This window comes from Pseudopipra pipra, chromosome 13, assembly GCF_036250125.1.
Source record: "Pseudopipra pipra isolate bDixPip1 chromosome 13, bDixPip1.hap1, whole genome shotgun sequence".
NCBI classification, from domain to species: Eukaryota; Metazoa; Chordata; class Aves; order Passeriformes; family Pipridae; genus Pseudopipra; species Pseudopipra pipra.
In genome coordinates, this window is record NC_087561.1 from 2,868,533 (window position 1) to 2,893,720 (window position 25,188).

The window sequence follows — 25,188 nt, forward strand, 5'->3', positions numbered from 1 at the left end:
CCGCACCAACTCCCTTCTTAAAAGACTCATTGCCTGTTTCACTGAGGATTGCGAAGGTACCAACCAGGCTGACCTGACCAAGGCAGAACCCTGAACATACTGGTTTCTGTAATGTCCTGAACACCTTACGCTGCGTGGCCAGCCCGGCAGCCCCAGCCCAGCACTGTGGAATGCTGCTGTGGATGGCACGCAGTGAGCACGGCACTTCCCGAGCTCCAAGCAGCCAGTGGGAGCCAGGAGAGGTGGCCTGTGGGCTGGCAGGGAGCAGGAGTGTTGCAGATCTGTACCAAAGGTCTGTTCCTGCAAAGGACTGCCTGTCCATGTGGGCACAAAGGCGAGTGGTGCCATCCCTGTGCCCTGGAGCCCCGAATTTCAGGAAGAGGCTGAGCTCTCCGTATCCCCTCAGAGCTGCAGACCAGCACCTGCAGTCCTCTGCTCCCTAATGCATGCAACAAAAAGAAAGTTCCCCAGGTGATGGTGAGCTCTGGGGTGACAACAGGGTTTCCCCCAGGCAGGACTGCCCAGTGACTCTCCCCTGAAACACAGGGCTCCAACATCCCTCCAGGTACCTGGCTGATCCCAGGGTCCTGCTGCTGCCACCAACGGGCCCCATCAGCACCACAGCAAGGGTTTTGCACAGCCTGCAGTAAGGCTCCCACAGGCAAGGGACATCCCTGTGGCTGCATGGAACTATGAGACTAAAAGCACAAAACTGGCCAGGAAGACAAAAATCAGGGAGTTGTTCTCACTGTCACTCTGGGAGTGGCATTCTGCAGGTGACAAGGGATGTGGATAAAAGAGATGGCAGCATGGAGTGAGACAGTATTTGAATTTAAAAGGAATCTGTTATGGGGGAGTAAGAGGTCTGAAATGGCCATGAGGCAGCTCCACTGGGGCAAGAGGCTTGCAGAATGCCTTAAGCAGCCATGACCTGCTGGAGAAAGTCTGGAGAAGTAGCAACAGGAAATCTAGAAAAATCTAGAAGGCACGAAAAGTGTGCAGAAGGCTGGGTCACACCAATACCAGGAGTAGAGGCATGACGGGAGCTACAGCAGTATCCCAACAAGTGAAAGGCTACTGTGAGGTGGTGAGGTGGAAGAGTAAGTCCTTCTTTTCTGCACAGAGCACAGTCAACTCTGAATTTACATGAGGTAGAATGAGAAGAAAACCTTCCTTGCAGAAAGGACAGGAAAGTTCTAGAAGAGGCGATCCGAGGAGGTATTTAAGATCAGGTGAGACACACTGCCAGGAAGAGGCAAGGTAGAGTTGCTCCTGCCCAGGGCAGGGATGGATCAGCTGTCTCCTGTGCCATCCTGATCTTCTCCAACTCAGAGCTCACTCCCGACCTACCCCCGCTGTGCTCCAGCCCCGCCTCCTCACCTCCTGCTTCACCACCCAACCACCCCCTGAGCATCTCACATCATTCTCCTCTTTTCACCCAGCACCACGCCCCATCCCTGTCACCTCTTGCCCCAGCACCTCAGCCCCAGCATTCCCCCTTCCTGCTGCCTCCTTCCTGCTCTCCCTCCCCAGCCCACTCCCCAGCTCAGCCGGGCGCGTGTGGCCGCTCGGCCTCTCTGCAGGAGGCTGCAGGCTTGACCTGCTGCGTCTTCATTAGGAAGAGCTGCAAGCCCAGAAAGCACTTAAATGACGAAGTACTCATGCAATATTTGCTAACTGGTGCTACGTGCCAACCTCTTGGTACTGCTAAGGGATAGGGATTTTTCTCTAATGATGACCACAGGCAGTGAGCCTTCATCACACCGTGCTGCAGAGCTGGGAAGCTGATCACAGGCAGCTGGAGATCATTTTCCACTGCCAAAGGCCCTGGTGCTTTTAAACCCCTGAGAACAGCTAGGCTGCAGCCCTCCAGCCTGGTCTCCTTTAGGGGGCAAAGGTCTCCATGAAGATGAGGGTGGAGGAATCAGCTATGAGGACCTGTCAGGCTGTAAGAGAGGGCAGTGGATAACATCTCTATGACCTGAGCAACTGTTCTGGCTGATCAGGGAAGGATCCAGCTGGAGACTGCTGCTGCAGAGCTTAGGGATGGCTGGAACAAGCCTAAAGCACCCTGAGCTTCAGGCGCCACAGAAGAGATGGCAGAAAGCAGCACTTGGGGAGCTGAGCAAAGCAGGAGCACAGTGATGCAGGCTAGGGCAGAGGGGAACAGCAGGGGCATGTGTGTGGCAGAAGCAAAGCATGAGCCTTACCCATCAGCAGGAAGGTTCCAGGCTGGCTGGGGTTATGGCCAACACAGACTGTTGTGACCAAGTGGGCTTTTTACCTCTTGCTGCAATGTTCACCTTTGGCACAACCCACCGATGTCCCACAGCTCTTGAGAGCAATCACAGCTTCACTTCCCTCACCCACTTCTTGCACTTTGCTCCAATATCTCCTTCCACTGTCTATTGACATGTTCAGGGACACCCATCCCAGGAGATCTTCCGCTGCACTAACAAAGGCCACCATACAGAGCCCTGCAGCACCTACTCTCATGGGAATGGGCTAAAGCCTGTGGATTCACAGCTGGAAAAAGCAAAAAGGCTCGTGGCTCATTCTCCTTACCCATCAAAAACACCCTCCACTAACCCAGTGTAAATGTCTGTTGTGCCACTTCACTTTAAGCTGACTGCAAAGTGACATTGTTCAGGCCGATAGGAAGGATGCATATGCTCTTATCTAAAGGCTCTAGAAAGATTTAAGTTCAAGTTCAGTAAAAAATAAAATCACTTCCCCCAAAACAGGGCCATCCACACTGGATTTATGCTATCTTAAGTAAATCATACCAACAGCACTGACACCAGTGCAAACAGGGATAAAGGAGGGTGAGGAGCCTAAGTCCTTGGAGGCTTCATTCTCACCATGGTGTGGATAACACAAGAGCAGGAGCCTGAGCTGTCATCTTTCCAGATCCAAAAGTCTGTTCAGGGTGCCTGTAGGCAGCTCCAGCATCCTCTCCTCCGTGCAAGTGGGGCACCCACTCCCACAAAACAGCCACGATGCCTCAGGGAGCAGGAGCTGTCTGATGGCTACGTGCACCCAAAGGTACACCTGCCACTGGCCACACCACCTCAGCTGCTCCTCCAGGAGTGACAAGGAACTGGACCAAGACTGATGCAGCTGTTGAACTTGCTGCTGCACAACCCCACAGGAAGGTGCAACTCTGCTGGGACCTTCCAGCCACCAGCCCTTGCTCCAGGACTGCAGCATACCTTGGTGCTGCCCAGCCCCTCCCTGTCCCGGAATGATGCAGAGGAGTTATTTCCATCCTTGAGCGGACTCGGTAAAAGCACTGCATCTTCTCACGCTCTGCTGCCTCCACCAGCACAAACACCTACCCTCACCTTTGCAAATCATTCCCCGGAGTGGAAGCAGAGCACCAGGGCGGTGGTCTGCTCAGCCAGCTCTGCAGAGCAGCAGGCTTTGAGGGGGCTGGGGAGAAGCTTCCAGCAGGGAGCACGGCAGGGAAGCCTCAGCCAGTACTCGGACAAATCCCCTTCTTGGAGAGCAGTGGAGAAGCCACGATACTTTTCCTGCAGAGCAGCCGAAGCACATCCTGAGCCCAGGAGCTGCTGGGAGCTCCAGCCACCCTCGCACAGCAGAGGAAGATGCTGGACCTGCACATTGGTTTCTGCAGCATCACAGGCTCTACACAGCCCCAGCCAGAGAGATTTGGGCAGTCGCTAATGAAAACCGGGGAGGGCTGCTGAGTGCAGGGCAGCCACAATTTTTTCCCCTCCAAAAATGGCATCCACCTCCTCATGCCCTGCAGCAAGGCTTGCCCAGGCTGCTGGTGAAGGGAAGGGAAAATCATCCTGGTACCTGCCACAGCCAAGCACAGGCTGGAAGTGTTGGCAGAACAAAGCAAAGGGCAGAGCTGCGTTTTGCACATAAGTACTGTATAGTGTGTGTGTGTGTGTGTACATGGTCTTGGGTGGGCAGGGTTATTTTCACAGCAAAACCTGAGCCTCAGCTGAGCCTCAGCGCTGTCAGCTCCCCTGGCACTGTTTCTCAAAGCACCACTGGCCTGTCTTGCTCCCAGAGAAAGGACCAATGTGTGTGGAGGACACTGGCATTTAGGAAATTTCCATGCAGGAAATTACTGTGGGCAACTGGGTGGGGAAACAGGGGTGTTTTTCTGTCCCAGAGATAAACTATGATAAATTCTCAGACCTCCGTCTGCTATGAAATACATTGAGCTTAGGGGTGGCAGAAATCATGAAAACTCCAGTAAGATGGGAGCATTTTCAACCACCAAAATACTGTTCTGCAAGAGGAGAGCTCATCAATGTTCATATGTTGCCTTAGAAATTATAATCATGAATATTCCAGAATGAGCCAATCTTCAAAATTTCAGCCCAAGGAAATCAGCACTGCAGGTACATTATCCTCACCCCAAACATTACTAACTCAAGACATATGATAAGAGGTGGAGGAGCCTCTGTGTCTCATCACAAGTGACTCAATTAATTCAAGCCAATGGCCACCAGAGCCTGGCTGGAGCTGAAGAGCACTGCCAGTGTCTGGGTGCTTTAATTCCTGGCACGTCACACCTGGATGCCCAAACGGCCGGCACGGGGGATCCACTGGTCCATCCAACAGAGCCCAGTGGGGGCAGTGGGAATGTCCCCCAACAGCTCTGCAGGAGGTGGCCAGAGGCAACTGCAGATGGGCTGCAGAGAAACCCTGCCTGTGAGCAGTGCCAGCAGGAAGGGAAAACCAGACAAGCACATCCAAGGTGTTTGGCCATGCCTTATATTGTCCTCTTCTCCAGCCATAACCTGGACCCCGCTTCCCTGGCCCTGTCTATCGGGCTGGGGGTGGCAGGGGTCTGCCAGCCCTGGCAGCCGGTGGGAGGGCCGGGAGAGGAAGCGCTTTGAAGTGGCTGGTGATCACTGGCACAGCCGGCTCCGGAGGCAGCGTGCAGAGACTCCCTAATGCGCCAGCCCTTTCAGGGGCAGCCTTGGCACTCAGAGAGATGGCGTGTGAATAGCCAGGACAGCAACAGGAAAAGCAAAGCAAAGAAACCAAACAACAGAACTGGGGGAAACGGCTGGAAGGAAAGCGCTCCCCAAACCTCCAAGCCCAGCTGCATTGGCCCCGACAAACCCAGGGGTGCAGGGAGGCAGAGGTCGGGATGCAGGGACCCTGCTGCCACAGGATACCCAGGACAGCAGCCTGTGCCGGCCAAACACCCTGTACTGAGCCTTTCAGAAGAGCTCGGCTGCCTGACTGTCCCCACGTTCATCTTGGGGATGCACAGAGCAGCCAGCTCTCCCTGTCTGCAAGGGGGCTGTGTGGTGGGATGGGTGAAGCACCACGTCCAACATGGGGCTGAGCCAGTTCCCATTTGCACATCTCTACTCTCTGGTCCATGCCACTGGTTGGGAATACAGCATCACTAAGGGGCAATGGGGGAAGCTCAGCTGAGGCAAGGCAAAGCAGAGATGTGTCTGAACTGGAGGAGCTCAGCTTACCACGGGACAGCCAGGGCTCAGGGAGAATGCTGTGCCATGGGCTGGAGACCAAATCCTCACTGGCAGGGCTGGCACAGGCATGGGGGTGTGAGCAGTGGGGAGCAGCCTTGGCAGGAACAAGGGCTGGGGCACAACATGGCATGATTTACACAGCCAGGAGAGGCTTTATGTTTTTAACCAAGAAACTCTGGATGCAAAATGACCAGGGATGGAACTGGGGGAAACCTCAGCTCAGGACAGGCTGCAGTCCCCCATCACACAGGCCCTTCCCTGAGCAGGTCTGTACACCCCCAATGGGGGAGGCACCCTAAGGGATGGGTGCATTTAAGTGCTACCTGCCATCAGAGGCTACCCCTCATACCCAGAGGCTGGGAGGCTGTTGGTGCCAGTGGGATGAAGATGGGAAGGCAGGCTCAGCCCAGGAGGAGAAGCTGTTCTGAAAGGCCTGGAGCAACATGAGCATCCTCATGACCTGACCCCAGACCTGTACTCCCAGCTGGCCGGAGCATCCATGGGACTCCTCCCAGTGGGAAGTGGGAGGTGGCAGGGTGGGCTGCTTGGAGGGCCCACAGCCTGGGTGGCGGCACAGAGAGGTGCCGGAGGAGTGTGCTGCAGGCCGGGGGCCAGACAGGCACCCCCTCACTCTCACTCTCTCTCTCTTTCCTCTCTGTGCCTCTCTGCCGGTCGGCTTGCTACATACCTCCTTTCCTACATATTTTCTTGTTGGGCTTTCGGGTGCATTCCTTGGAAATCCGTTTTACTGTAAAATGAATAAAAGACTACAAAATAACAGGAGGCTCCACTGGTGGGAGTGGGCATGCAATCACAACCACGCTGCTACCCTCCCGCCGCCCCCGGGACCGCGGGAGGTGGGGAGGGAGCGTCGCCATGGGAGGAAAACTCTGGGCCAGCCGTGCTGGGCGGGAAGGAAGGCATGATGCATTCCGTGGCCAAGGGCCCCAGAGACACAGGAGTGGAGCCAGCCAGCCTGGGAGAAGCCACTGGCCTGCCAGGCTGCTCTGTTGTGCACAGCAGACCCACTGCGGGTCCCTTCCAGCCCGCTGCAAATCCCTGGGGGCTTCCCGTTGCGGTGAGGCTGGGGCGGACACACGGGCAGGCGCTGCCTCCTCTGCCCTCTACTTACAGTTCAGGTGGGATCCCCTACAAAGGAAAAGGTTAGACAAGGAGGCACCCAGCACCGCTCAGCCTCACCCCAACAGGACCGTGCCCCACGGGTCCCCAGCACCCCAGGCTCATCGCTCTGCCGCTGTCCCACCGGCGGACGGAGGAGCAGCCAAGCGACGTGTCTGCCGGTGCCCCCCAACCTCCCATCCATACCAGGGCCCAGAAAAGGGCTCTGTGGTCCCTTTCTTGCCGAAGCATCTTCCCAGGGAGAGGCAGAGAGTGTTCCTCCCAGCCGCAGCCCACGCCCACAACTAGCGCATGGACCTGGGGAGGGTGGGAAGCAGGGAGGAAGGACGAACTCGAACCAACTCAAGACAGAACCTGGCACTCGGCGCCTGGGGAGCACAAATCAGCTTGTCACTCTGTGGATCTGCGGTCAGAGAGTCGGATTCAGATTTAGCAATACAAGAGAGGAACCCGTGACGATGCCATGGAGGTGGAGGGGTGGGACCGGGAGGCGTGGAGGAGCAGGAGCACGCGAGACAGAGATGGCAGCTGAGGGCAAGAGGGCAAGCTGCGTGGCCAGAGAAAGCTTTCCACAAACAGACAGCATGCTGCAGGGTCCACAACCACATGCTTCAAACACAACACCCAGGTGAGACCAACCACTGCTGGGGAGGGGTGGAGTGACCCCCCCCCTCGCCCTCCTGCGGTCACCCCAGTGGGGACTCACCATCCTCCGTAGGGATGTAGATGTTGAGGTACAGACAGTCCTCGTTGGGGTCCTGGATGTATGTGGCCACGATATCCAAATTGGAGGTAAACCAGATGGGCAGCATGATCTCAGGAACGGCGTTGTGGATGTTCTGGGGGCAGACTGGTGAGAAGTGGGTAGCGTTCCTGATGCCTGACCAGGATGGTGGTGGCTCAGGGGGCATGAATCTCTTCTCCCCGACTGGGGGGGCAGCATAAGGAACCCCCAGGTACTGGTCCACAGGCCCCAGAATCTCACTGGGCAATGGCACACGCACCCCTCGTAACTTCCCATAGTGTGTGTTGACAGTTGGTGAGTAGACCTGGCCCTCCATCCGCACAACCATCGAGGCAAAGCTCAGGACCCAGAGGGTGAGACGCAGGTCCCAGCTGGCCACCAGCTCAGGCACTTGGAGAACAGGGGGGAAGAGAGGGCTTCTCCAGAGTATCAGCCACATTGTCCGGGAGAAACAGCACCAACATCCAGGCCTGAAGCTCCTGGGGCGAGGGCTCAGGGCATCCCCATCACATCAAGCCTCCGATTTGCCCGCCGGGAACACACGGAGCAGGAGAGCCGGGAGTCAGGAGCGCGCAGCCCAGCCACACCTTCTGCTGGGTGAGTCGGATGCAGGGAGATGTGCCACTGGCTCCTCACAGCCTCCCAGCTGCCCACTGCTGCCTGCCTGCCAGCGGCCCAGCCTGGAGGTGACTGCTGATACTGTGGAGAGATGGAGGGAATTAACAGCAGACTTGCTCTGGGAAGAGTCAAAGAGCTGCAGAGCAGAAGGAGCCAGGATCCCTGGCTGACCCTCCCACCCATGGGTGCTCATTGGCTCTGCCACTACCCAAGCAGGTGGCTCTGGGAGCTGGCAAACGTGGAGCATCTGCAGATACACAAACTGTGTCTGCCTGTGCCTGCAGAGCCTGTACCAGCACTCAGGGGCCAGCCCTGCCCCTGCCCTGCCCAGGTGATCCCCACAGCCATCCTGGGCAGCAGCACTATGCCCCCGCCCCATGCTGCAGGAGGGTATCAGCAGCAGATTATGGGTGCCAAGATAAGCAGGGCAGTGCCACATCCCTCCCCACAAGGAGCCTGTTGGACATCACTGGTGCCAAGCACGGCCCCAGCACAAGAGCCTGCTGGCATCTCTCCTCTCCTGGCTGAGGTGGAGCAGCCTGCACTCACAGACCCTGCAGCCTGTGCTCCTTGCCTGGGCTGCTTGCTTCCCCGTTCGGGTGCCACCACCCCACCTCATACACCCACAAACCAGACCCACGTGTCCTACCAGGCACCCATCTCACCCACACACACACTCTCCACCAGCTTTCCCCCTCCACGTGCCACGGGCCGAAGCGGCAAGACCCCAGGATGGGAACAGTCACAGTGCTCCTGGGCATCTGCCCTCCCTCCCACCCGCTCCCTGCCCCGGCTGCCTCCGGGGCAACCCTGAGAAGGCAGAACTCTGCTCCCACATCCCCCCCAGCCGGGCTGGCAGCATCAGGGGGAGCAGCTGTGGCAGCCCCCGTGGGGCCCGCGGGGAAGGGAGGGCACTGCAGATGGGGACCCGCGGATGTGTGTCAGCGAGCAGCGCTCCTGTGCCAGGGAGCCCTCGCCGGAGGCTGTGTGGATTCTCAGCGCTCTGCCCTTCACCTCCCGCACCGCCTGTCGCATTCAGGGCTTATATAAGTGCCCCCCCGGCTCCCCCCGCCAGCACCGTCGCTCCCGGGGGACCCGGGCAAGGGAAGCCGCCGGGGCTGCACCCTCCCGGTGCTCCCCTCACCCCGGCGGGGCGGGCACGGCATCAGCGGGCGGCCGGCTCCGCTCCTCGGTGGGCGGATCTGCAGCCGGGTCCCTGCTAAAAGGCACGGCTTGGTGGCGGCTCAGAGGATGCTCGCTCGTCCTCTCTCAGCCACATGTCCTCACCCTAGGAGACATGGCAGCGGTGGTGAGGCACCTCCGTTTTGCCCCAGGGCATCCTTACATGCCTAGCCGGTATATCCATCCCTCCCAAGCTCAGAGGGGAGCAGAGTTGCCTTGAAATTATTGGAGCACAAAATAAGGGCTATATGCAGATGGGAGGACGCAGCTCTGGTGGAGGTTCAGTTGGGCAGGGATTCCACAAATGGAGAACACCTCATCCAGTGAGGAAAATCCGCAGGAAAAAAAAACAAAACCACCACCAAAAAAACCACCCCAAACCCTCCAAACAAACAAACAAACAAAAAACCACAAGAAAACCCCACCAAAACACAGCACAACCAAGAAACCCCACAGAAGGTGTCTGAAATCTGTACTGCACATGTGCAGGCAATTCACTGCTGGTGATTAAGGAGATGGGCCCATGCTGTGCCTGCCCTCCTGATATGCCCAGAGAACTCAGCAGGCTCAGAAATCAGGGTACGACAGTAAAAAGAAACACTCAGCCCAGAAAATCATGTTACTGCTTTCAGCCCACCTGAGTAGCAAGGCCTCACAGGGCTGGGCATGCAGGCACCTTTCCAGAGCCTGCAAAGGGACAGCAGGGAATTCCAGACAGGGAGAGCAGTACAGCTGATGAAGAGAAACAGTCACATCACTCCCCCATCCATGGCACAGGGATGACCTGAGGGCTGAGCTACCATGACTGGGGCTGATACTGCTCTCTTTCTGACCCCCATCATTTCTGCACATTATTCCCCTCCACCTCTTCCTGCCCCACCGGGCAGTGACAGAAACACACCCAGCAGGAGCATGGCACTGCTGCATTATCCCCAAAAAAGATGCCAAAGTCTAAGAAATAAAAGCTGTATCGAGGGACAGAAATACAGCTGAGGCACCCAGAGACCCCAGGCTCAGCTCTGCCCACCACTGCTGGAGCTGCCTCTGCAGCACAATGCCTTGGCTGCTCTGCTCTGCCTGCAGCTCTGGAAGAAAACCATCATTCATCCAATATTCCTTTCTGCAATGCTCCTCCTTCAGCAGAGAACTGGTCTTTGCCTAACAGTGACATCCCAGGAGTGCAATGCTGGCTCAGGACCCCCAAAGCTTTATCCCCAAGCGGGAACTCAAAGATGCTTCACACCCACTGCTCTGCCTGACATAGCTGGAAGGCAAACTGCCCAGTGCAAATCTTCTGCTCAGGTTCCTTCAGGTACCGCAGGTTAGGATAAAGCCAATTATTAATGACTGTCATATCTAATTTGTATGACTGGAAGCTACAGGCAGCTTCCAGTCTTTATGTTAGTGCATACAGTGCTCCCCGCAGAGCCATTTCAACCGATCCGTCATCATTTTCTGTCTGCAGGAACACCACAGCCCTGCCAGCAGTGGCTTATCAGCTGATTTCCCAACTCCAGAGCTTCCTCAGGGCTTCAGCCACATGCTGCCATGGGCACTGCTGCTCCACCAACTCCTCCAGCCAAGCAATTTCGTGGCACCAGGCAGTGCCACTACACAGCTGCCCAGCTGGGCTGTGCACACCAGTCACAGGGCTGGATTCACAACCCACTTTGCATCCACAGAGTGGCTGCACACCCAGCATAACCACCCTCTCCTGACACAATGCAGAATCTCTTTTCTACAAATCACAGCAAAAAAAGGCTTCTTCTACAGCTCCTCAGAAACACATTATGATGATATTCCTTTGGGCTTTTGTTTAATCCTCTTCCATCGTTCTTTTAATAGCTTTTAAAAAACATGGAAATCTGAAGATAAAAACACAAGCTAAGATAGAATTAAAGTTCCAAGTTCCAAGTACACATCCTTAACTTTAGCAAAATGATGGTACAGGACTTAAAACCACCTCCAATTATGAGTTTTACAAAGCATGAGGCACAGAGGTGAGTTACATTAGCTACGGCCAAATATGTTCAGATATGGAGATGCACAGTCAAGGCCCAGCAGCCCTAATGTTACCCTGGAGAGCCACAATGTCTTAACACTCAAATCCAGATCATGGTATTTTAACATTTGTAATTCCGCATTTGGTTCCATCATTTTTTAAAGACTCTTTCCCTCCATCTGCCCATGTCCCATGTCCCCCCGCAGCACAGAATAAAAGGCACCCAAACAATCTCAGTGACATGTTTCTAAAGCCTTCCTATGTTTGGATTGTTTTTCAATTACAACCCCAAAAAATGATGCAAACCCTATATCTAGAATTCCCTGGGTTTCAAATGCCTGATTTGGGATGATTACAATACCCCTGTAACACATCTGATACCCTCACATTGCTGTTCTGTGCTGTGCGCTTTCTGATGTAACTTCATGCTAACATAACATTTAGGATGGGAATTTAGCCTTAATTTAATACTGACAGACTGCCATGAGAACCCAAGCTTAGCCCCCTTCACTGTGGGCTGTTGCATGTGCCTTGCATTGCTACCTGCTGCCTCAAAAGCTCTTAAACTTCCCCTTTGGTGTTTCAAAGCATGCAAAATAACTGGGAGACCCTAGAAAGGACATTTCATCCAGGGAAGCAATTCCCCTCGCATCCCATGGGAGGTGGGAGCAAAACTTTCCCAGTTTCCCGCCTACAGCACTCTCGTTCTTCCCTCCAGCAGTGAAGCCAAACGTGTCCCCCAGCGAAGATGGGCTGCAGGGAGGCAGCCAGGAGCTGTGCCTGCCAACTAGAAGTGAAACCGGGCTGGGTTGGGCAGATACAGCCAAACTGGGAGTGCTCAGACGGGCACACAGTGAGAAGCTGGAAGGATAAAGACACCACAGGCATCCCAGGTCGCTCTGCCAGGCCGCTGGTGGGTGAGCGGAGGAAGTGAGGCTGCTGGCTGTTAGGGATGTTATTCATGTGCTTCGGAAAACAAATGCTCCATAGGTATTTCCACAGCCACACTGTCTGCCAGACGGCTTCCTCCTCAACAAAGAGACGCTCTCCATGGAAACCTGGGCGAGTGGGATCCTCTGGAAGCCTCTCTGGCAGATGCATATTCAGGCATCTCAACACCAGCCAGACAAGCCGGATCCACACCTCCTCTGGCAGATGGCCGAGGAGATGTGAGCAGACAGCCTGCTCTCATATTGGACCCTTCCTCGGGGCCCAGCCTCCTGCCCTGGAGCACTTGGGCTGACACAACCCCAGGCTCATCACACTGATGTTGTGGTTCTATGTCCCGTGTGGTACAGAGCCAGGACAGACCTCAAACCACCCAGCTGGCACGGATGGATGATCTCCTTCCAACAGGGTGTCCCACTGCACCCTCCAGCCACTCTGCCTTGTGCAGCTCTACTCACCATCTGAGCCCACTGTATTTTAATGAGAGGTAACTGGGGGCCAGCCCATGCACCCCAGAACAAACATGCACGTGGCAAACAGTGTGAGAAACCTCTGCCTCCTCTTTCCCAGGGCGACTGAGCTCCAAACCCTTCCACCAGCCTGTGCTCCTGGAGCTCAGGCTGGTGCTCAGCTCTCAGGCAGCAGCAGCTGCCAGATGCACTGCCCACCCTGCCAGCTTCTCTCCTCCACTGGGCAGCAACCCCAGCTCTCACCCAGTCCCATCCCACCTGGCCTACAATGCTGCAGAAACGCCATAGGAAACCCTGGGGAGCACAGAAGCTGCAGCACAACTGGGCTGTGTCCGTGTGCCCCAGAGGCTCCTCACGAGCATCCCTCTGCCTGCAGGTCTTCGCTCGCACTCTCTGATGCTTGTGGCTTGGGTCAGTGCTTGAGGATAATACTACAGAGCAAAGTTGGTGGTTTGTGGATTGTGCCCAGTGGGTCTTTCTGACTCACCCCAGGTTACCCATCCGTGCCACAGACAGATGTTTCCTGGTCCCACAGCACTGTGGGGGCATTTCCCAGGACTTCAAGTCCATCACAGAGCTGGTGCACAGTAATAGATGACTTGCAGTTACACTGAAAGGGACATGTAGGGTTTCAGAAAGGTCTGCCCTGCTGCTGCTACTGCTCTGCTTTTCCATGAGTGACCTAAAGGACAGTATGTTTCAGAATCTGCACATGGCATCCAGCACTTTGGAGGCTGGGACAGGAGTTTGACATGCTCCTGATAGACTGGGTGAGAGATGATGGGCAGGGCTGTAAGCCATTGGGAGGTAAAAAATTGCACAAACAGACCATGGAAGAAAACATAGCAGCATTTCTGCCACAAGGGTCATGAGGGCTACAGGAGTACAAACTGAACGTGAGCCAGCATATCATTGCCACAAAAAAAGGCAAGTACAGTAGGATGTGTGAAAAGGCCAGCTTACACATGAAGTAGTTACTCTGCTCTCCTTTCAGCTCATAAAGACACACCAAATAATTATACTGTTGTCTAGAGAACCAGTTCATTCCCCAAACTGAGAGAGGCCTTGGGAGGTCAGCAAGATCACCAAAAAGCCTTGGACAAAAGTCTGGAAGAGTGGAATTAGTCTAGACAAGACAAGTTAAAGGACACAATTTTATAACATGTAAAGGCCACTGCGAAAAAGTTCAGAACACTCTGCCCTTTCGTGCTAGGTAGGAGACACATTCATATTCAGAAAGGAGAGTCAAGTGTACACCAGGAAAAGTTAAAGCACCTCATGACTGTCTGCAAAGGGTGGTACATGACAGATGGATGTGACCCCCAGCATCCCCTCCAGCCCAGTCCCTGCCCTCATTCGTTCAGCATTTGTCACGGTCTGGGCACACAACAGCCACCTTGGCCACAAAGCCTTCAGCATTTAGGATGCTCTGACAGACCACAGCACACATGGAGGAGGCTTTCCAGCACCACGGAGCCCAAAACACCTGTTCTACACAGTGCCAAAGTCTCTCCCAGAATCCAGTGTCCCCACTCTCCTCCTGAGGCACATCTGGAGTCCCCCCCCCGATACTGAGACACCACAGTCACTCTAATGGGACAGAAGGAAAAACAGTTACAAACCTCACCCTCATTTGCCTCAAATGCAGGACACGTCCCTGTGACTTGCCTTTCCTGGCTCCTACTCACAGTCCCACCAATATTTAAAGCAAGCTGAATGTCAGAAACCTATGAGACACTCCACTGCACATCCTTTGCCCTGGGGAGAGGATGAGAGACCACGTGAGAAGTGTCACTTAAGCTCCTCAATGCTGCAGGAACATATGTGGGACAGAAGCTCTTTGACAACTCCCAGACACATGCCAAAATCCTCGAGAGCTCCATTCAGAACAGAAGAATGTTACTCAAAATCCCTAGAAACAGACAATTTGAAGAGCCACTTCTGCTGTGGTGCCAATGGCCTCCTGCTGCAATATGGCCTGTCCCCATTTGCTCCATGGCCTTTAATGAATCCTTCATGAAATAATCAAGCCCGACTTGGGAAGGGCACCAGGGGCAAAGCAGACCTTTCTCTTGCCCACATTTCAGCCTTTCCAGACATTTTTGGTGTTGAGTGCCAGCACGCTGTTCGATGCCCAGCTCCAGAAGACATGCTACCCAGCAGGTGAGACAGCCTGGCTCATTTCCAACTCCTGTTTAGCATCAAGAGTTCCAAAAATGGTGGAGGTTACTCAGTGTCACCGAGCTGTGACTGGTGATGCTGCTGAAGGACAGCCAGTGAGCACTGCAGCAGGGACAGCGTTGGGGTCAGCTGATTCCGACACCAATACTGCTGATTCAAGAAGAAGGTGGCCACTACAGAGGACCCAAGGACAACTGTGTTTTGAAAGCCTAGACACTTTTGGAGTGGGCTACATGCTCACCTTGAGTTGGTTTAGATTTTGACTGACCTTCCCACTCAGTGCTTCCCAGGAGCCTGGGGAAAAGCTGACAGGGCCATGTGGCACAGCCAGCAGCTGCTGTGTGAGCAGGAGGAGGCTCTGCCAGGACAGGAAGAGGGGAGTGGCAGCAGCCTCTCGGTGGAGAGTGAGGTTCCCACGTGGCTCAGGGATAGCTGCTGGAAGTAGGCTGTTTAGTGCCACGTTCTGGATAGAAATAATCTGGATTATCTCACGCTACGGCTTTCCTGACCCCAGCATTAAGAAGCGGTGGGAGCTTTTCTCTCCCTCACCTTGCTACTCGCACAGTTTCAACGTACAAACGCCTGCCTGCGGGGGCACAGGATAACGAGATCTACTGTCCGAACGCCTGCACAACTCACCTGCAGCGAAGGAAGGGCCTGACTCAACCCAGAGGGTCGCAAAGCCCCGGGATCGGCAACATCTGGGTGTGGCATCGCTGTGTCCCGGTGCGGAGGGACCGATCGCGGCGGGGCGGGGCTGCGGGATGTTCCCGGAGCATCTCCCGCCCGGCGCCCCGCGGGAGCTGTCCCGTCAGCACCGCACCGGGACCGGCCCGCCCAGCGAACCGCAAACCCCATCACCAGGACCAGTGGAAGGGCGACCTCTCGGCAGCTTCCTGAGGAAGGGAAGTGGAGAGGGAGGTGCTGAGCTCTTCTCCCTGCTACCCAGCGATAGGACATGAGGGAAGGGTTCAAAGCTGCAAGGGGAGGTTTACACTGGGAAGTGTTTCTGTACAGAAGCATTTCCGTATAGAGAGTGTTGCCAAACACTGGAACAGGCTTCGTAGAGAGGTGGTCGATGCCCCAAGCCTGACACTGTTTGAGAGGCATTTGGACAACACCCTTAACAACATGCTTTAACTTTCAGTCAGCCCTGAATGGGTCAGGCAGTTGGACTAGATGACCATTGTAGGTACCTTCCAACCGAAATTATTCTATTCTATTCCATTCCATTCGAAACAGTGCTTCACAAATAAATGGCAGCATTACTCCAGCGCTGGCTTTGAGCAGGCAGGTGACTGACAACACAAAAGTGCATCCACAGAACTCTGGAATTTCCAGACGAGTACTCAGAGGAGCGAACTGACAGACAATCTGCTTTCAGCAAGCCCTTGGCACCAGCACAAAGTTCATGCCAAGACAACTTGCTCACTCTCCCACACATCACAAACAAGCACCAGGCACCTACTTTAAGGCAATATAATCTCACTCACAAATCTGTGATCAACACTCCACAGCTAGCGACTGGAGTGCAAATCTCACCCAGTGCAGAGAGAGCTGACTGCACAGGCAGCATTCCCCTCACTTCCTTCTCCAGCTTTGGCAAGCACACTGACATTATCCCACCTGCTCATCACCATCCCCCTCACATCTGCCAGAGTAATGCCTCCGATGTCCTCTCCCAAATAACTGCCCTGGAAACTACTACGGCTAACAGGGGCTGTTTTTAAAGTTAACATGGATCATTATGACTGAATTGTGTTAGGGAGCAATTACACAAGCACAAGGCTCTTTTCCATAAGCTTTTAAAAGTCCATGTCCAAACATGTTCATGTTTCTTACATTAGCAAAAGCAGGTTTGAAATCTAATAAAGAAAGGAGACTTTGGTGACCCAAAGAGGCTGGCTCAATGCAATGACGCCCTCATTTCTGAAATGCCCCAAATTAAATATGAAACTTAGCTGCTAATGGAATGTCCTTCCCCCAAACTCTCTCACACTCCAGTCTCTCATCAAGCTCCATTCTGTGCACCCAGCTATGCAAAGGACATGAACCTCCCGCAACCAACTGGGCCATGGGCAATTTGCACAAAGCTCTGTCCTACCCATACCACCACCTGTGCTAAGAATGGCTCAAGACAGCTCACACATGCTCCAGGGAAAGCTGAGAAAGCATCAGTGGCTGCAGGAAGGCCGAGTGCCTGCATAGCCAATGCTTTCCACGGACCAGCACGGACTGGAGGAGGCTCTATAAATGTAAGGAGGTGGGCTGGGCAGAGAGGAACTGACTGCAGCTTAAAATACATGGACTTCCTGCAAATGCGACTAGAGAGGGTGGGCAGGGAAAAAAAAAACCAGGAGTGCTCTGAATGGGAAGAACTACACCCAAAATAAGTTGTCAAAGTTTCATTTTACTGACTCAAAGCCGGAAGCCAAAAATCACTTAATCAAAGGTTGCAATCCAGACACTGGCTTTAGAGCCTCTGGCTTCAGCAGCAGAGCCAGTAAAGGATTGTTTCCTTTACCAACACCTGCCCCAACCACCTGTTTCTGCTTAACATCACTAACCCCTGCTCTTTGTCAGCTCAGCAAGGTTTTGCAGGGTAGAATTGTAAACCAGGTCATGGAAGTAATCTGGGCTAAAGGTAATGAAACCAAGGACAAAGATGAAGAAAATAGCTGGAGACAAGCAGGAACTAACTTTTTCACAGAAGCTGAAATATGACATAATAAGTTTCCTTGTGCAGAGATAAGGTTATAAGTTCTCTGGCAGTGTACAAGCACCACCTTTCTGCACAACCTGTTTCCACCCTCTCTTGTACCATGGGACACCAAGCACAGGGAGCAGGGTGGCTGTATGGAGACAGCACATCCCAAGAGAGCCACCCCTCCAGGGTCCCAATGCAGGCAGCAGAGCCATGTGTGCTCCCTCATGGTGCAAGAAAGCCCAAGCATTGCAATCCAGCACCAAACTGTTGGCTCATTGTGGGGTCTTTGGTGTCAGTGCTCAGAAAAACTGTCCCAGGAGATGTTTGAGCTCACATTACCTGCACTGTCCACAGCACCTCCACCTTGCTACAACAGTCCCTACTTCCAGGTGAAACACCAGCCAGGCTCTGCAGAGACCCATGTGCCCAGAGCCTGGGATGCAGGGCTGTGCCAGCCCATTCTCCCTAGCTTCCCACAGCTTCGAGAGCTGCAGGTCCTGTCCTGTGCCAGAGGGATGTCCTGGCTGAACTCCAGCCCACCAACCTACTCAGAGAGGCGAGTGCCCCAGCACATCCCACCTGACACAAGCTGCTGAGTTTTATCTTAGTGCCAGCGGCCCTTACCAAAGGCCAGACTTGACTTTCTGACCATATTGCAAGTGCCCCTTTGAGGTCTAATGGTATCACCTGCCACTCCATGACACTGCAGCTTGCCTGGGGTACAGTCAGTTCTGGGGGCAAGCCAGCACTGAGGACCAGGGCACTGCTCAGTCCCAGCCCTGCCTTGACTGGCCTGGGAGACCATGATCCCCTCCTCACTGCACTGGACTCTTCACCTACATCAGAAGGCTGCTCTCTGCAAAGCCCTTGGAGGTGGGACTCCCAGCTCTGGACTGGGGCAGGAGATGGGGAGCTGTGACCACTGGTAGCAACACACAGGTAGGACAGAGCTCGGGCCAGTGCAAGCTGCATTTGTTAATACTGTAATGCATTCACTCTGCTCCCACCAGCAAGCAGGACTCAGTGGAAACATCAGAAAGGAAAGATCCAAACGTGGAGGTGGGAAAATGCTGGAAGCACCATGGACTCCTCCATCCACACCACCATCCTGCCTGCTGCCCAGGTCCCTTTCTCTTCCAGCTGCACCTTGCTCCTCGGCCCCGCAGGGCAGGGGAGACCATCCCAGGGCAGCACCCCTTGGCAGGGCTCCTGCCGGCAGCCGGGACCGCACACCCAGAGCCAACATGACACAGCGTCAAGCAGCCACATCCTGCAGCAGCCACTGCTCCTCCAAGGTGACGTCAGCCTCCGCAAGAGCTGGCAGGCAGGACATGCTGTGCATGCCGGCCGCGCTGCTCCCAGACACCGCCTGGCTCCAGCACACGCTGTGGCCCGCGCTCCTCACCCGCTACGATTTATCTACAAATTGAATTTCACACTTGCACGCTCCAGAGTAAGGCACAGGTGCTGGAGGAGCCACCCTCCCCCTCCACATCTGCCTTCCCGCTCGCCCCACCCTGCTGCCGAGCGCCGGCACCGAGGATGACGGTGATGTCTGGCGGCTGTGGAGGAGCTCCTGGGCAAAGCCGCCGACACCGCGCGGCCGGCACCGCATCCCGGCAGAGCTGCCACGCTCGGGGCAACGCCAGGGCAAGGGGAGCCCTGGGGCCCCTGGCACAACGGCCACCCACGTGTGCTGCTGGCACGACACAGCGTCCAAAAACGCCCATCTGCAGCTGAATAAGATAAAAGCCCATCCCAGAGTTGCTGGTTTCCCCAGAAACCCTAAAGGCTTTCCCAGGAATTCTGGAAACGCACAGATTTGCTACGTGCTCCAGTAAGCAACCTAACGAGTTCGTACAGTTGTCACAGCCAGAGACCACCATTATCACAGGTTGTATGTACAGCTGGCAGCTCAGACAGATGTGGTGTCAGTCCCCTTGGAAGGACCTCAGGCAGTTACTTGGTGCAGCCCAAGTCCATGACAGCCTAGGCTCAACTAAGACAAGCACCTGCCTCAGGGAGGGAAGCCTGCCCTCATCAAGGCCATTGGCCACTCACATTCCCAAACCAAAACCAAAGCTGGCGTGACTAAGCAGAAGACCATAGAAGCACCCAGGGCTGGAGAGTCAGCCTGCAGCCAGGGCAGCTCCACAAAATCTTGCTCATGCAGCCAGGGCTCACTGAGGACTGTAGGTCAGGCAAGCCAGCAGCTAGGAAGGAAATCTATTCAAATTTAATCCAAAATGTATTTTCTATTTTCCCTTGTAAATTTATCCTCCCATATTTTCTATCTTCAAGCACAAAAAAGCAGAAAGCCTAAAACCTCTGGCAAAAAAAAATCCTTTAATGTGTTTTACTGCAAATACCGCCTAGTGTTAAGAAATAAGCTGGACCAGAGAAAATCAAGCAGCCTGGGGATGCCCTGTCTCTCCAGGGGGAGCACACTAGGATGAAGCAGGCCACACAGGCATGCTGCAAGGACCAGCAATGCCAAGACAAGTCAAGTGCCCAGTGCCAAGACAGCTCTTGTGCTCTCTGCTGCTTCTCAGAGGTCTCCGAACACAGCTCTGCCTCAGCATAAGCCCACTTTGAGGCATCGCTCCCAAGGGACACAGGAGGAGGCTTTTGTTACAAAGAGCAGGGAACCAATTGGCTCCTCTTAAAGTCCTGAGCGTCAAAGTACAGCAGCTCCCTGCCCAAGTCTGCAACCTCACATTCTCATCAAGAGAGCCCAGTGGCAACAGAGACCAAAATGACAACGAGACAGAAACAGAGATCATTTCTGTCTTGAGGCACAGCTGCTATCCAAGGGAGATTTCAGACTGTGGTTGCAAGGACACCCTTGTGCTGTCTGGATACTTCTCTCAGCCCTCACCTCCTGGAAGTCATGAGGATGGGAAACAGCATCCATGAGCAACAGCCTTGGTTGACCTCATCCTGCCGCCCTCCAACCAAAGCCCACTGGGACTGCTAGATCCCCATCTCATCCCTGCATCCTTCTCTCCAAGTCCACTTCTCCCACAAAAAGCAAACCTCTCCCAAGCCAAGGCTCACATCTCCCTGTTGTCCTTGCATGTCTCTGGACTGCTCAGGAGCTGGGTAACAGGCCTCTCAGCATCCCACATATGCCAAGGTAAGGCTGAACTGGACCCTCAGTGATAGCAGGACATGAGTCTTTTCTCGTTTGGGCATAAAACCAGAAACAAAACTGACACTGATGCTTCCTGATGTGTGTGAGAACAGGCAGAGCCAGGGGACTGGAGGAGGGGGAGATGAAGATCAGATCCCTGGAGATCCCACGTGCAGCGAGTACCAGGGAACTGGGACAACTCTAAGATGAGACTCCAGCTCTGCTGTCAGTGTGTCAGGCAGGTCCCCTGTGCCCAGGGAACCAGAGGAAGCAGAACGGCAAGGTAGCACAGGAGGAGGGGGTATTGCCTCCCATTTTCAATCCACCTGAATGAGTAGACAAAAGCCCGTCAGAGGTCTCCAACAAAAGATCCTGAGGACAAGGTCCTCAGCAAGGCAGGGGATTGGTGCTTAGCACAGGTCCCATCTCTCCCACCAGCCGCACCTCCATCACGTGGGGAAAGCATCCCACGCTCTCAGCGAGCAGGCAGGACTGAGCATGCACCTCTCACCCTGTGCCAAGTGAAGTAACACAAACTGGATGGGGATAAACCCACCCTTCTTTATCAAAGCCTCCCCCTGGAGCTCCCTCCTGGCTCCACCCTCTCTGGTGGGCACAACATTACGAAAATAACAGACCAGACCAAAGGTCCACCTTTGCTCTGTGTACTTTCTTGCAAGAAGTCAGAAGCACAAGCAATTTGCAGCTCAGCAGCTGCCCAAGTCAGAGGTGGATTTCAGTGTATTTATTGGTTCTGGGGGAGCATCTTGTCTTTCTTGAATTTATCCCATTTCTCCTGAAACCAAGGTAAGATTTTGCTGTTCATGACACCTTGTCCTGAGGACTTCTGTGATTTGATAGCACATCTGCAAGAGGCAATGCCCCTCCTCCTGTTTGGCACCTCCTGCTAGCTTAATTTGATGTGACCTTGTACTTGTACAGAAATAAACAGTGAACAGTTAACCTCTATCACTTCTCTCCTGGCCTCCTGTAGACATGTCTTATCCATCTTCTGTTGTTTCTTTTCCAGTCTGAAGAGCCCTGCCTTATTTAGCCATTTTTTTGCAGAGAGGTCTTCAGACCTCTGACCATTCCTGCTGCAACTTCCAGGCATTTGACTCCACAATGATCTCAACGCTCACACATCTCTCCTGAGCTCCCCCGTGGGCAGTTCTAGAGACAGAGACACAGAGCAACCCCTGTCCCTTCTCCTCCATCACTGTTCCATGAGTCCTCAAGTTGCTCAGCGGTGCCTGGAGTCATGTAAGGGTAGAGAAAACACGTGAAGACAGTCTCACCTTCACAACTCCTTCAGCACTGGATGCCAGAACCAGGACATGGACAGGGCCACTCCCATGGTGAGTGGCATGCAGGCACTTTGGTCACACTACAGACTTGGGCTTTTTCTCCCACTCCTTTAGAGCAGCACCTAATGACTGCTTGATGAAGGCAAAGTCCCCGCAGCCCCTGATCACCATCAAACAGCATTCTCAGTAGTCCCCTCCCCAAGCCCATCTCAAAAGCTTCCTGACCAAACTGTTGCCAACCATCCTTGCTCTCAGAGAGCCCCAGCAGCCCAGGCCCAGACCCAAACAGGGCTCGTGCACAGTATGAGACCTGTAACATGCTCTCTCTGCAACCTTTCCCAAACTTTGCCACCTGCTCTGCTGGCACGGCTGGAGCATCTGGCCACCAGGCAAAGCTTCAGCTCTGCTTGCCAGGCACCTTACAGGATACACTCACACTGAGATGCAGTTTGAAAACAACAGATGTTACTCCACTGCTCTGCATTTTGCAGTGTCAGGAACTAGGCTTCTTTACCAACCATCCCCCGAGCTCCTTGCCAAGGCGGTCTCAGCTCAAACAGCGCTCCCCAGCACTAAGTCTTGCTCACAGACAGCCCCTGCCAGGCAGACAACATGGCAAAAGGGATGTGACTTTCCCCACACAACTGCAAGTCTAAGCAGGAACATAGGTTCCATCATGGACTGTAATACCACTCAGACAAGCCTCCAAACAAACAGCACATAACCTCCTATCCAGGCAAAACTTCCAGGAGCTACACAAACCAGACATGACCCAGCAGCTGCAGCCAGAAGCACCCATGTCTTTCCACTGCTCCTTCTTCATACCCATTTCCTCTCAGTCAGACTTGCTCCAGGGTCTGAATGATGTGGGTTCAAACTGGCAGCTCTGGCAATTGCAGGACCATTTATTCATTCCCCTCACACCCGCAGTGGAATCCTGCTGAGGCCAGCAGTGCACACAGTGCTGGTCACAGCCTGCTCCCTGCCCCCAGCTCTGGGGAGCATCACATTAGGAGACCACCAGAGCACTTAGTCCACCACGCAGCACCACTCAGCTCTGCCAGTCCTCAGACCCAGCTCTCCCTGAGTGCCCAGGATCCAACCTGTCTCTTTGTGCTGTTGTGCCCCTGCCAGCTGGCTGTGACCATCTCCCCTCTGTGCCGACCCCAGAGCCACACAGGGACCTTGGCTGTCTTTCAAAACGCTGTCAGTGGCAGCCAATAACCACAGACCACCAGCAGAGGAATCTCTGCCTGGGATCCCACAGGGAGCTGATAATTGTTGCATCCCTGTGGCACTGGAAGTTCTAAGGACACAGAGCCAAGCTGTCCCTGCCCTGTCCCTCTGCACTCGGTGCACAGCCCCAGGATGGCAGATGCACATCCCCTCTGTGCTCTGCTGTGAGATTTCACAGGTTCCTCTGCAGCTCCACCACAACTTGTTGCCCAGGCACATGCTCCGTGTCCCCATCCCCATCATTTCCCACCATCCTCACACCCTCCTACTGTTACTGGATTCCTCCAGCTGCCACCAGCACAGCATAGCCACTCCACACTGGTCTGTCTGAGGCCACAGCTGCTCCTGGACAGCCAAGAGAGCTTCCTTTCTCCCCTGACTGCTGCAAATAAATAGCTCCTAGAAAGGAGGATACAAGAAGATGGCAGCAAACTGCTTGGGAGGCAGGAGACTCGCTGTGGTTGGGGAGGTTTAGGAGCTGGCTGAGCTGATGCTGCTCGTGAATGGTGTTAGATGGAGCTTAGAGACTTGATAACCTCGAGGTCCCTTCCTTACCAGTGTCCTAAAACACCTCCTCCCTTGACACAAAGACAATGCCAACATGGACCTGCCACAGGATTTTGGCAGCCACTATCTCCTTGTACTTGCTCGTGGACTCAATGTGATCCTGGTCAAAAGACACCTGGAACGAGTCCCTGTCTGTGTTGGACCTGAGCACCCAAAGCAGATCCCACAGAGAGCCAGGATAGACAGAGCCATCACATCTGGAGCCTCAGCACAGCTCTCTGCCAATTCTCATGCTGCCTTCTGAAGCTTTGGCAGGCCCCTGCCCTGGGCAGCCTGCACAGCAGCTCCACTCGTGACTCCAGGCTCTGGCTGCCCTCACCACCCCGCTCTTGAGCACCTCCACTCCAGCCCTTTGGGACAAAATCCTCCACATGAGGTCTGGGAGGGAGACAACCCCAGATGAAAAGCGCAGGGCAACACCCTTGGCATGTGCTCAACCTCCCCTCTGACAAGGCTGCCCTAGATGCTCATTGCTGTTGAATATGGGCAGTTGGAGGCTGTGCAAGCCAGCAGCATGCACGCCCTGCCAAGATGGGCTCTGCAGCTCCCATTTCCTCAGCACAGCCCACGTCCAAGGGCTGCCCTGCACCTTGGCGGCTTTTGCTTGTGCTCTGGAGGTTGAGAGCTGCATGTTTGCAGGTGTCCAACCAAACTCCACATCCTGACTGCACATGTAACCATGGCAACTGCACATGTGAGTGGCAAAGCCTCGAGCCGGGCTAACTGCAAATGCAAATGAAGCAAACACATGCACACTGCTAAAAGTGTGACCTCTAAATGTCAGCCTTTAACCATTTTGCAGACACTAGCTCTGGTGGCGGCCACCTGCAGCCTGCAGAGCAGGGAGAGGTCTGGTTCCACTGGGGACCTCTGGGTGCCCAGCCCTGTGTCAGCTGTTGGCATGGGTGCTCGGGTGAACCCATGGCACAGGCACTTCCCAGAGCCAAGAGTGACTCCTGCCTTGGCAACCAGCAGCTCCCTCTCTGAGGACACATCCACCCCTTATCCAGCTGGCAGATGATCCCAATTCTACAGAGCACCCTGGGTTGCAGAGGAAGGAAGGTCTCACCAGGCTGGCACAAAGCATGGCAAGCATGGGGGCTCATTAGCTGTCCCACTGCACCCACACATGCCCAGCCATGGAGGCATCTCCAGCCCCTCTGCCATCACCTGGGGCCAAGCCAGCAGCAGCAGCAGATGAGGCATCCTCAAAGGATAGAAGGAAAATCCCAGCTTTCCAGGGACTTCGTGCCAGAGCCACCTCCCTAAGGGAGGTCTGTGGCCTTGGGAAGGGCTGTCAGTAGAGGCATAAGGAGGTGTCACCACTTGGAGTGTGTGGTTCAGAAACTGACTGGCTGGGCAAAGGCCTCAGGTCCCCCATCATTTCTCTCCCTTGCTGCTGACAGCACCAGATGCAGACCCCAGCACTGACCATCACACACCACATCCTGCTCCGTGCCTTG

The 25,188-nt window shown here is 54.5% G+C and overlaps 1 protein-coding gene across 4 annotated transcripts in view; it reads right to left on the reverse strand.

Annotated features, from left to right (window-relative positions):
* Window positions 1–25,188, reverse strand: part of NLGN3 (neuroligin 3) — a 39,378-nt gene that overhangs the window by 13,034 nt on the left and 1,156 nt on the right. For 2 of the 4 annotated variants that reach the window (XM_064669660.1, XM_064669658.1), the window contains exons 2-3: window positions 7,336–8,073; window positions 6,178–6,237 (exon numbers count right to left, since the gene is read on the reverse strand). In XM_064669660.1, the coding sequence (XP_064525730.1) occupies window positions 6,178–6,237; window positions 7,336–7,813 (538 nt within the window). In that variant the 5' untranslated portion in view covers window positions 7,814–8,073. The remainder of the gene's footprint in view (window positions 1–6,177; window positions 6,238–7,335; window positions 8,074–25,188) is intronic. The other 2 variants (XM_064669661.1, XM_064669659.1) reach the window with 1 other exon arrangement.